We start from the raw sequence: 12,779 nt of genomic DNA, 5'->3' as shown, positions 1-12,779 counted from the left end.
TCTTCCAGTCTATGAACATGGGACACAAATAAGCTCTTTACATTAAAAATCAGTGTCAAAATGAAGACATTGTTCAGTCACCCATTCCTAATGATTATGTGCCCAGTTGGCTTAACTGCTGTTACGCCTGGTGACTTGTCCATGACCCTGTTGGAAATCATATCTTGGAGCATCCTTCCTTCTCCTGCACCACCAGCCTTGATTAGCACCACTTCAGTGTACCATGCTTATTACTACTCGTAAGTTCTGTTTGTGGGAAGAATGAGCATTTTTGGGCTGAATAACATTCAGAATTACTTACCAGAAGGTGTCCGATCTATTTATTGTTCCTCAAATTTTGCGACATGTTATGATATGTTCTCGAATGCAGGGACTAAAGTTTGCCCCTACCTCTGCAGGTGTTCTGCTTTGAGGATAGTGGTACAGTATGTGCTAGCTTTTACTTCTTAGGCTTTGACTGGAATAGTTTGATTTTGCAGGTGTGAAAGGCTCAGTTTTGTCCCAGTATTTTAAAAAGTTTTGTATGGCGTGACATTAAATGCAGAGGAAGAGATTTTGATTGCATGCAAATACACTGTCATCCATGAAATACATAAAATGTATCTTTTCTGTTGAAGACAGACATTGCCTATTTTATGGTCTTGTTAGCATGTATTTAATTAGCATGCATTTAATTTATCTGTTCATGTATAAAACAAAATTATAAAAATATGTATACATGCATTATACGTAAAATATATGAGCAGTATATATAGTATAAATAAAAATATATATGTGTGTATATGTAAAACATGTGTATGGAATGGTCCTTAATACCTTATAAAATATCAACTAACACACCACATCTTTCTTGTTTTAGTCTATATTTTTAAATAAAAAGAAGCCTCTCACCTTTTTAAATTTTCCCTCCCCCACCCCTTTCACTTGCTTCACCATTAGTCTCCTGATTGTTAGCTTCCACATGCTATTTAGATACTAAGAGATGTTGGTTTATTTTTGTCCAAGGTACACCCTTTCCAAACACAAAATACTCTGTTTTCGATGTCATCTCTTCAAGACCTTCACCGAAGAGGAGGATTCATTGCTTTATATTGTCTTGTATTTAAGTATGCGTTACAGATTGAAGTTGGTGGCTTTTGGTAATTCTGATTTCCTCACTTCATCAGGATTGTCTTTGATGATTCTTAATGCCTAGCTTTTTCCATAAAGAAAAAACTTAGGTGGCACCTAAGAGTGGGCAGTCCTAATAACAGCACCAACTAAGTACGGCGGGAGCTGTTTGTTTTCACTCCCTGGTGTCAGTAAACACTAGTGAGTTGAGGGGGTGTCATGGAAAACAAATGGGAGATCTGCAGAATTAAGGGAGTGATTTGGAACAGTTCACTCAGCTAGTTGGGGAATTCAAAAAATGGTCCTCTTCCTTTTAATTATCACAAAAGTGGACATTTGTTTCATCCAGCCTCAGATGTTTTCCTGTTACTTTTGTTAACATGATGTTATTATTCCAAGGATATGGATATAATTAATAGACTCTCCAGCCTCACCCTTTTCCTAGAATGTGCCTAGTATCTTTGATATACTTACATGTAAGGATGGAGGTCTTAACCTTTGATAGTCAGCTCATCTCCTGATGCTCCCTTCCTCCTCTGCAAAATCTCTCACTGTCTCTGCCTCTAGGAGTAGTGTGATATCCTTGAAATAGCCGGCCAGTGACAAGCACAGAGGACACATGAGATGCTTATTCATTTTTTACTTAGTACGGTGATTATTAACAGTAGGGATTTGTAGGAAAAGCAAGTTTGGTAGTTCAGTAGTGACATGAAAGAAATAAGCCGTATATGCATATTTTCACAAACGTAAGGTATATTTAGTCTAAGTTCTAAGAGATACTGAACATAAAGTTTGACAGAACCCTAGCCAAAGGCAAAGCTTAAAATGGCTGAAAAAATTTCTGTTCTGGTGGTTCTTCTTATTTTTAAAAGTGTTTGTTGTTGTTATAAATTTTTTAATGGAAATAATACATAATTAAAGTATATTTGGAAAATAGAAGTGGGCATTGCTATATAGTTGCATTAACATTTTGCTGTGTTTCTTTCTGGTATAGCAACAGGGGGACTGGTCTGATTTAATCTTCCTAACTCTGTATAGTTGGGCACGTGCATCTCAGGACAGACTGCCTGAGGATAGAAGGGGCTTAGCCTAAGCTTTTCCAGGTGAATATCTTGGATCCAGTTACAGGACTATTCCCACAATGCAGGATGCCCATTCACAAGGAAAAATATTTGCGTTTCCGCTTCATCTGGATGCCTGTAGGGAAGGTCGCCCTGTCCACAGCTCTGCATCTGTGGAGTGCTGTTCCTAGAGCTGCTGTTGTGAGCTCCGCCGTGCTTTCCTGATACTCCTCTGTTCTCTCTTCGTGAGTGAAGAGATGACGTGTTCACTGGGTCTCTAGATTTCTAATGTCCTTTGTTGCCTTTACCTATAGTGTAGCTACTATAAAATTGTTGCGTCATAACCATTTTTGCGTTCATCACCAATGTTCTTGGAGCGCATCCTGCAAAGTCAGCATTGCAGTTGAATATTACACACAAATGCAATCCTACTTAGAAGTGTTGGGGCAGCACAGAGCCTCGGGAAGCTTCCGGGTAGAACCTTTCATCGTCTGGTGTGCATTGTGAGATGCGTTTGCTAACTACCATTTTCTTACTTTATTGGTCACAGAACCTTCACTTCAAACAACATCCTGCAGAAATTTTGTTCTTCGGCAGTACCCTGCAGAAATGCTGATGATCCTATTGCTTGATTTTTCTTTTGGCATTTAATTTTGCTCTGTGGGAAATTTGAGGCCAGCCTGATTTTTTGTTTCTAGTTCAGTGCATCCCCTCTCCCCGGCCAACCTGCTTGCATTTGCGGTGCCCTTTTTAGTACTGTTCTAACAAAGACAAAAGAAAGCAGCTGTGTATGTGCTCAGAAAGGGTCTGGGTGTGCAGTGTCTGATGCAGAGACTCACAGAGGGCTGAAGGAGCCGATGGAAGAACTTGCTTCAAGAGCAGAGGCCCGTTCCCTCTTATCCGGGCATTTCAGGCCTTGCCTTTCCGAGTTGGTAGGAGAACAGTGCGGAGAGGAGCCTACTCCTGTTTTCAGGGCTGTTTGGCATACAGAATATGGGGCCTCCATTGTATCTTTCAGTCCCTCATGCTTAGAAACCTGCACCAACGTGGAAAGCTCACTGGCACTCAGCACACTGCTGCTTTTCTATCTCCAGACTATTCTAGAGCTCAGTTGACAGAACGTAACTGCCAGAGCTGCTCTGTTGCCTCAGTGTTCTAAACTCGGTGAGGCCGCAGTGCTTCCCTCCGCACCACTCCCCCCTGGCGACAGGTGTGTTCTTGGGGTTAAGGAGACTCCCTTCAGTGCCCTCAAGTGGCACCAGAATAATCTGATAGTAAAATCATAGAACCTGGGATTTTGAGCTTCGGGTTCCACATAGAATTGGATCACTGAGGTAAAAGATCAGCCTAAAAACTAGCACCAGGGTTCACAGAAACTACCAGCGTCGTGGGACTGCTGTGTTACCCAAGTGGAAATCACTGTACTCGCATGGCCCTCGACTGGGGCTGACGCACAGGAAGGCCTCCATCGCTGTCGGCTACTAGCGTCGTCTGTGGTCTCACGGTGCTGACTCGGCCTGTTTGATTGACTTCTCTTTCTTACCCGGTAGGTCAAACTGTGCTGAAAACATCCGCAAGCACATTTTACACACGGGCAAACATGAAGGAGTCAAGATGTACAACTGCCCCAAGTGTGACTACGGAACCAACGTGCCTGTGGAGTTCCGAAACCATCTGAAGGAGCAGCACCCTGACATCGAGAACCCTGACCTGGCTTACTTGCATGCTGGTAAGGGCTAACACTGTTCACATAGGTGTAGTTTTTATTCACCCGAGCGTTAGGATGCTAGTTGTCCGTTACTGTCACTGACTTTGACACACTTGAGAGCATCTGCTTCCAGACTTCTAAAAAAGCACATTCCGGGCTTATCCCACTCGGCTGTGAAAACGGGTCTTTTCTATCGCATGTCATCAAGAGCAACTATGACAAAATAATCCCCCCAGGATGATAAAGTTAGTAATAGCAAATAGTCCACGCTCGGTTGACTGAAACGATAGCAGTTTGAACTCCATGTTTTGACTAATTGGTGACATTTTTAAATTTTTTTCAAAAAACGTTTGTGCTTTAAAATGTTACGCCCTGTCCCTGTGCATCATTGTCTTGGGATGAGTACCTGGGAAGGGAGAGCGTGTGCCCCGGGAGGGTGAGTTGAGCAGCTCGGACAGCGAACCGTGATGTCACTCATGTCCCAGAGATTAGGGGGGACTTGTCCACAGTGTGAGGGGCACGGTGCTGACGGCAGAGGATGGCCGCTCAAATAGCCTCGCCTCCTCGGGTCGGAAGTCAGACCTCGTGCTCTGGAAGCCCCAGAGGTGCGGCAACAACGACAGGGTTCAGCAAGCCTCTCCCTGTGCATAGCCCAGCGTGTTGTTTCATTAGCAAGCACGCCTTCCTCGATGTTGAATTCTTACTGTGCAGCAGTGGGGTGGGGTGGGTGACGAGCGTGAGGACATGTTGGAGGAAGTGCTTATCCTGAGGGAGATTTAGAGAAAGTTCCAGAACGTAGGTCAAGCGGTACTATACTTCAGTAATGCCAGTTGATACAGGGAATGCAGATGCTTTGGGATCAGTTAGAGCCACATGAAAACCCTCCTTCTTTGGGTACTGGCCCTGTGACCTCAGGCAAGCCAACCTCGTCACACCTCAGGTTCCTCCTCTGTAAATCTACATGGCAGTATCTGTTTGAGGGGTCCTTGTGAGCAGTGAAAAAGCCAATGGCCAAGCGCAATACCTTTTATGCCTGCCTAGCAAGAGCGATACAGAAGGGCTGGGGGTCATGGTGGTGATGCTGGACGTGTGCCCACAGTGTTTGAAAGTCATGGGAACCCCCACCCAAAATGCAAATGTTATGGGAAACCCTACCCATTGCAAAATGCGTAAGTAATGTTTGCTCAGATAACATTTACATTAAAAGAAACAGAACTTAGTGAATGATTTGATTTAGAAAGATATTCTTAACTATTAGTTATTAATACATTTGACAGTGTCTGCATATAAGGTTATTACTTGGTTTATGCTGATGTGTCCTTTCAAATTTCTGTTTATGCTCATATGACTGGTTTTTTAAGCAATGGTGGAATGTCTGTACTTGTCATCTGTGTTGTAGCCAGGGCTGTTTTTGAAAAACAAAAACACAGGTTGGTATTCCTTATGTGTTGGTGAGGTTGTTACCGAAATGCTTTGAATTGGACAGTTTATAGCTTTAGGCGCAAGAACAGGTAAAGTCAAATTGAAATATCTTCTGGCCGTCAGTTCCTATGGATTATTCCTTAAGATGAATCGTGACCATACAGAGGCCATACTGCCTGTGGAAGGAGGCGCTTCAAGTAGCCGCCAAGCAAAATGATCTAAATTGACGCTGGGTCATCAGGAAAGTGCCGTTTTCCAGAGAGTCCTGCTGCACCTCCTTCTTAAGGTGCCTTCTGTGTTGGTGTCTTCTGCCTGTCCATTGCACCAACTGGATATTACAGATGGGTTATTTCCCTAAAATAAAGGATTTGTAACTTTGAGATGAACGCCGAGGGAAGGAGGAGGAAACTAATCGCAGAGCATAGACACACATTCCTTTTGTCGCTCTGCGCAGAAGGACAGACCGCTTGGCTCATACCGTCTGCACTAGCGATGCTGAGTGGCCCTGGAGAGATGTTTTGGGATAGTATTAGTATAAAACAAGTTTTAAGAAAAATTATTCTAGTTTCTTTGTGTATATGTGTAATGCTCATGTGCATAGAGTCCTGGTTTTCGGTTTATGTTTATCATTCTGTTTGAAACTATTTTCTGCGGAAGTCTCTGTAGCTAGCATTCCAAACACACCAAACCCAGGTGGTACACGTGGGATGGCGGTGTCAGTTTCTCCCCGGGCATGGCAGTGGTGCTCTTTGGTAATATTTTTGCTTTGGTAAACTTAGCTCAGTTAAGAGAAAACTTTAAAAGGGTAACATTTTTTAGGCTATGACTGGCTTTTTAAACGTGTAATTGTAAATCATCTGCAGTACATTTGGGGCTATGGGAAAGGAGCCTTCCTCAGTATACAGTAAGATACTGAATCAAGCTGTTGCTGTTCTTCATTCCGTATTGTTTGGTGGTGGAATGAGGGCACAGTTGAGGAACCCATGCCGGGCGGTAGGGACTGGGGCGGGCCTGCAGCAGCATCCAGGTTTCTGCAACAGTGGCTCCTGGCCCAGAAAGGCGCCATCAGCTGTGTTCTGTGGTGTCCGCACTGCTCATGTGCTGAGCATCTTATAGCCCAGCATTCAGTGAAGCACCTTTTGCAGTTCTTTTAATAAAAGGTTGAGTTCAAAACTACACCAGAACAGACAAACTAAATCACTCCAGTCCTCATGTGGCTCTACCATGTATATCAAACATGCAAAAGACCACTAGAAGGGACACATTAACCGGCAGCCACAGAAAAGTGCCATTCGGGATATTTTCAATTTTAATTGAGGTGCTATCTGGAAATTTATGTGTTAAAACAAGGTATCTTGTTTTTTGTTGGAAAACAGCTCCGCAGATAGAGGTTTTGCTGTGATTGTGTTTTTCCCCGGGTTGGGTACGTGAAGATGTACCTGCAGTCATGGAGGTGATGTACTTGAGCCAGAGTTCCCCAGAGACCAGGTCACATCCTGGTGCTCCACGCTGTGAAGGTCGCAGACCTCTGCGCAGCTCAGAGCTTCCCGTCCTCGTGCGCGCAGTCAGGAGCATTCTGTGCTTCTGTAGGCATGTAGGCGTGGCCTTCAGGGTAGGATAGATTTGAATGTCAGCCCCATTGCCTTGTTGAATGACTCCGGAACTGTTGTTTTAACTCTGTGGGTCTCGTGTCCCCTCTGCACGGTGGGGACAGTAAGGGCTGTTAGGACAGTGTTGTCCACCATCTGTACCAGGTAATGTGCTCTGTGCACAGTTACTCGTGGCCATACGGAGCATCCATGGTTGCCCATTGTTCTCCGTCTCCATCACTTCTGTGGGTAATTCATGGTCTTGCCTCTCAGTGATTTCCGGGAACTAAAAGAATGATTTTGGTATCATTTCTCATTTCATACTCCAGAGAATTAAAGGTTCTATGTGAGCTCTAATTTTCGTTATAACTTTGTTGGAAAAACAGATAAAAGTGGTTATTTTTAAAATGAAAGCTGATTATTTAGAAATGTATTTGTTGATTTCCAGGCATTCGGGCATTTTTCTAGTTACCTTTTTGTTAACTATTGAAATGGTAATATAAAATGATTTCTAGCTTCTGTCTACTGTGCTTACAGGACATGATACTGAATTATTTCAGTCCTTTGAAATTTGCTTATGCTTTCTTCGTGACCAGCATTTGGTTAGTTTTGGTAAATGTTTCAGATATACTAGAAAGGAACGTAAATAATGGTGCTGTTTGGTGTGTATTCTATGTTCCGTACATATCACTTACGCGGAGTTTTTTCACTGTGCTGTTCAGATTGTCTATATTCTTACATGTTTTTTATGCTACCTCTATCAGCTGTGAAGAGGAGTGTAGTAAAGTTGCCCACTATGATTGTGGATTTGTTTTTTTGTTTGTTTGTTTTATTTAATTCTCTTACTTTTGGCTTTACATATTTTAAAGATCTATCCCTGGCTACTCTGAACTTTAAGATTATTTTATATACATACCTATCTATCCTTATAATTATGAAATGTTCCTTTTTGTCTGTAGTAAGGCTTCTTGCCATCATTCCGTGTTTCATATTGGTGTAGCTTCATCAGCTTCTTTATAAGCTGCATTTGGTTTTTTAATCTGTGACAATTTCAATCTTTTACATGAAATAGTCTTTTACTTTGTATTTATACTTTATATAAATATATCGATACTTTCATCGTGGTCAAAAACTGAAACTACCCAAATGTCCATCAAGGAGATTGTATGAAAGGCTATGTGTTCACCGAGTGGGATGCTCTGCAGTAGTGAGGATAAACCAACCACAAAAAAGGAACTATAGATAAATCTCAGTCATAGAGTTGGATGAACTAAAGCTTTTCTATACAGACTTTTTTTTTAAAAAAACATTATTTATTTGCTTCCTGTATGTCTAGAGAGATTCATTTAGGTCCACTTTAGATCCAATATGATGAAATTTTATAATCCTATTAATCCTTACAAAATTGACATCAAATTAAAAGTTGCCAGAATTCTGTCATTGTACATTATAATTTTTTTTCTATTTAGTGAAATCCATTTCACCCCACGAATGATCTTTATTTGACCTTTATATTAGCATGACCTTAATGATTATATTTGACCAGTTGCTTGTCTGCCATCTCTGTTACCGAAGAATTAGCTTGGCGTTCATTCGCTGCACCCTGAGCGGGAATGAAATACACTCCGTGTTTGCAATACCAGTTACCTTCAGTCAGTCTTGGGGGTTGGTTATGAACAGCACCTGAAAGAGGGGAGGATGAAGACCAAGAAGGCCGCGGAGAAGGTTGAGGGGAGCGTGTATGGTTCTCGTGATTGTGCCAAAGAAGGAAATGGAGATGGTTTTCTCTCGTGAATTCCAGGTCCACACCAGGTCAGAGAGCATGCTTGCTTCTGATGTGGCGCTGGCTGCTGCTGGTGCGTGCCCGCGCGGGACCGGGCGGCCTGGCCACTCCCTGTGCCGTGACTGTGACGTCCATTTAGTTCCTTTGCCTTTCCTCTGAGAAGCTGGGCCTGCAGTGTCGGAAATGTGTCTGTGTTTTCTAAAGGTGATGATCAAATGATGGTCTCTGTTCAGGAGAAATTAAGCATTAAGTGATGACATGGTATTTTCTCTAATTCCTTCATTTTCTACTGTGGTAGGGTTTAAAAAAAACCATATTTAAAATGATATGATTTTCGTCAGTTCTTATATATTAAGACTTAAACATTTAAAAATGCACATTAGGTTACCTGTACGGTGTGATATAGTCTCTTCACAAAGTGGGATTTTCGTATTGTTCCATAAGATAATCATTTTTCTAATTCTTTAAAACATGTATTATTTAATTGCACTCCATAGTGTTTTCCTCTTACCCAGGTATAAGAGTAAGAATGTGAAAGTTTGATTCTTACCAAAACTCCGCATCCGTTTTCTTTCCAATGCTATCTAATCCAGTACCATTTAAACTGTAACTACACTTAACTGATTCCTTAATTCTCTGCAAGCACATCGCTGCGTATTCGGGCAGATTGAATTCCATATTCCACCGTGGAGCCCCTTTGCTTCATCTATCACAGTTAAGATAAAACAGCTGTAGCCTTTTGTATCTTAACCATTCCCTCTCATTTAGCGGAATATTCAAATTTCCTCATATAAAAGATTTTCTTCATCATTAATTAAAAACATTAGTGCTCTGATCTACAGAGCCCTGTAGAATGTAGTTTTCCCCAGATTGTGGGGCCTTCTATTTTTAACCCCGTTACTTTCAGCCCCTTTTGTTAGTTGGTGCTCTGACACATGTCATGACATTTTGTACAATAATTCATTTTATGAAGAGATCCCAAAATCTCAGAAAATCCTGACAGTGTCTCATTGGTTCTCCTTACATAAACCAATTATCACTTCAACCTAAAAAGGAACGAAATTTTTTCTGACATGATTGCCTTTGGTAAATCCATGCTGACTCACTCCTATTAAATTGTACTTCTCCAAATGTATCATTAAGCTCATCCATAAGTATCATCTCAAATTTATTTCCTAATATAGATGTTAGACTAGCAGCTCTATAATTTTCAACCTCTACTCTCTCTCTTTGTAACCTTCAGACTGGATTCCTTGTTTTCCAGGCTCCTGGTATTTCACCACCGACAAAAGACTTCCTAAAATAATTAACAGTTCAACAATTGGATTCTTCACCCTCACACATCACCCATGGGTTAATTTACTGTTTGTCTTAACTGCTGCTAAATGTCTTTGTTCCCGTCTAACTGCTCTCTGCGTACTCTGGTGCCTTCTGTCCGGCACCGTGCTCCATGTCCATCCCGGCGTGGCCGGTTCGAGTGGCCGGCTTTTCTCTTTGCTCTCTCTCCCTCTCTCAGTCCTGTTGGACTTCCTAGGTTTAGAACTAACTACCCCGTGTCCTGTATAGCCAGTGGGGGGATAATGCCAAAGCCGGGGTCCTCATCGACCAGCTTTTTCTGGTCATAGACTTGCAATCCAGCACCGGTTCATTTGCTGGATGCTTATCAGTAAATGGCAGCATTACTGAGAAGCGGATCCTCTCGACTCATCCCTGTTTCTCTTTTATTAAATAACATACTGAAATATGTTTTTTCAAAACCTTCTAAGTATACATTTTAAAATATTTTTAATTCAATCTGCTTAGGAAGAAATGTTCTAACTTCTCTTTGGTATGTCCAAAAATGTCTTTTTCCTGCTTATCACCGTGGAGCAGGGCTAAGGACATACATGCTTCTTTCCATCTGTGTGGTCCACGCTTCTGCCACCTGCTTCCCACGGCCCTCCTGCCATCGGGCAGTCCTGCTTGTTGGGGAGTGCGGTGTGTGTGGCACGGCTTCCTGCTTTAGGTGGTCGGTGCACGCTGTTACTCTACCCGGTCGCATTGTGACCTCAGTTACAGAGAAACGAAGAGGAAGGGTAGCAAGAGTGTCTGTGCCAAACTTGTCACCAGGCCATTCCTTCAAGACAAAGCTCGTTGGTAGGTGTTACTCCCAACTTAATGCTTCTTTAAAAAAATGCGTCTTCAAAAGGCTGACTTGCCCACCGAGGCCATGTCACTGCAGGGCAGCCCGCTGCAATCCACGCCCGTTTGCCGTCCAGGAGTTTCCCGGTTACGTCATGCTGCATGCACAGGAGCTAAAAACAGAATCAGCCTCTGTGGGTTAATGAAATTGTTATCATGAAGCCCTAACATTTTGGAGTTTTAAGACTTCAGATCATCTGAAAACATAAGCTAGGAAGTAACGTATACTAAATAAAAAGAGCCACCAGGGTAAATGTTTTCACGTTGTACTTCTGCCACCTAGTACAGAGCCTGGTGGATGGCGTGGGTGTCAGGCGGGTGAACTGGGTCTTAGTGTCCTGACTCCATGGCTGTGGAGATGTGCGACTTTAAGCAAGTCACTCAGCCACTCTGCGTCTGTGTCCTCTACCTCAAGGTGCGTAACCCTGCTTAGCCTCTCTGTTGAACATCAGGTTAAATAATGCAGAGATTTTCTTTAAAAGAAGAAGATAGCGGGCTTCGTTATTGCCCTTTTAACGGTAGGAAGTTAGAAGGGAAAGACTGAAGTGATTTCTTTGCATTTATTTGAATTTGCTCCTAAGAGTAATGAATCTTATAACCATATATGTGTTAGTGGGTATCCATATATCAGCATGACAGTCCGAGCGTGTAGCTGAAGCCAGGGCTAGAGAAGGTCTTCATACAGCTTTTCTTCAGAGTAGAAACATCACTCTATTTATTGAGTAATTTCTATTCTTTGTTATTTAGTATACTTTATATTTTTAAAAATGTTTTTATAAATGAATATGATGCTGAAAATAACATCCTTTCTAGTGTATATTTCAATGTCCTATAAAATCCTTAATGGCAGTCACAACATTTAAAATAAAATCAGAATCCACAATTAAAATATAGCTTTTGATAGTAACACCTCATACAGTTGACTGAAGATAATCTGAAATTCATGTAAATCCATTCAATTAATCATTTTTGATGGATCTCCGGCCCTCAGAGCACTCAGGCTCATTCCCTAGCTGTATGATCTTAGAAGTTTTAAAGTGAGGTTTACTTTTTTTTCTTCCAGAAAAAAACTCCATCCTCTTCTTTCTTGGGAGGCCTAGCTAAGTATAATTAGCCTGTGTAATTCAGAGCCACATTAAAACTTCCTTTGCGGCTTCTTTCCTTGCTGCCACGAGGTTATCCAGGCACATGGCAGTATGCTTACCTCATCGCCAAGCAAAATTATGATCTCATCTAGGCTAACATTCACAGCGTCCATGAACTGAATTCTGAAAGTTAAAATAGTTAAAGAGAAAAAAAAAAGAAAACAAAATTGTGATCTTATCCCCCCTGACAACTTCATTTATCAAAATTTTAAGGGGAAAAAATTGATTGTGGAAAGTTATAGTGGGTGCAGTATGATTTTATCAGGTAATTGATGTGGCTTTTATTTATTTATTTTAAGATTTTATTTATTGAGAGAGAGAGAAATGATAGAGAGAGAGCATGAGAGGGGGGAGGGTCAGAGGGAGAAGCCGACTCCCCGCCGAACAGGGAGCCCGATGCGGGACTCGATCCCAGGACTCCAGGATCATGACCTGAGCCGAAGGCAGTCGCTTAACCAACTGAGCCACCCAGGCGCCCGACGTGGCTTTTATTTTTATATAGACCTTTTATCAACTGTTTAATTCAATATAATTTATATATTTTAAAAATTTACACACCCTCACATTCATGTCTTGACCCTGACTAATATGATATGAGAGAAACATGGTAGGCGTTGGCAGGTCTCACTGCTGATAGGGCAAAACAGTTACTGTTTCCTTTGAAACCCTTTATGGAAGAAGAATGGAACAGGTTCTTCAAATTATGAGGGAAGTTTAGGAATACTATATAATTAGTATTGAAATTTAGTTCAGAAGATATAAAATGTATATTATCAATCA

The 12,779-nt window shown here is 41.8% G+C and overlaps 1 protein-coding gene across 1 annotated transcript in view; it reads left to right on the top strand.

Moving 5' to 3' along the window:
* ZNF407 (zinc finger protein 407) overlaps window positions 1-12,779 on the top strand; it is a 440,591-nt gene that overhangs the window by 295,084 nt on the left and 132,728 nt on the right. Inside the window, exon 8 of the mRNA XM_021686162.2 lies at window positions 3,722-3,900. Within this exon, the coding sequence (XP_021541837.1) occupies window positions 3,722-3,900 (179 nt within the window). The remainder of the gene's footprint in view (window positions 1-3,721; window positions 3,901-12,779) is intronic.

This window comes from Neomonachus schauinslandi, chromosome 14 (assembly GCF_002201575.2).
Source record: "Neomonachus schauinslandi chromosome 14, ASM220157v2, whole genome shotgun sequence".
Lineage (NCBI taxonomy): Eukaryota > Metazoa > Chordata > Mammalia > Carnivora > Phocidae > Neomonachus > Neomonachus schauinslandi.
The sequence above is the reverse complement of the archived record's forward strand: the minus strand, read 5'-3'. Positions and strand labels throughout refer to the sequence as shown.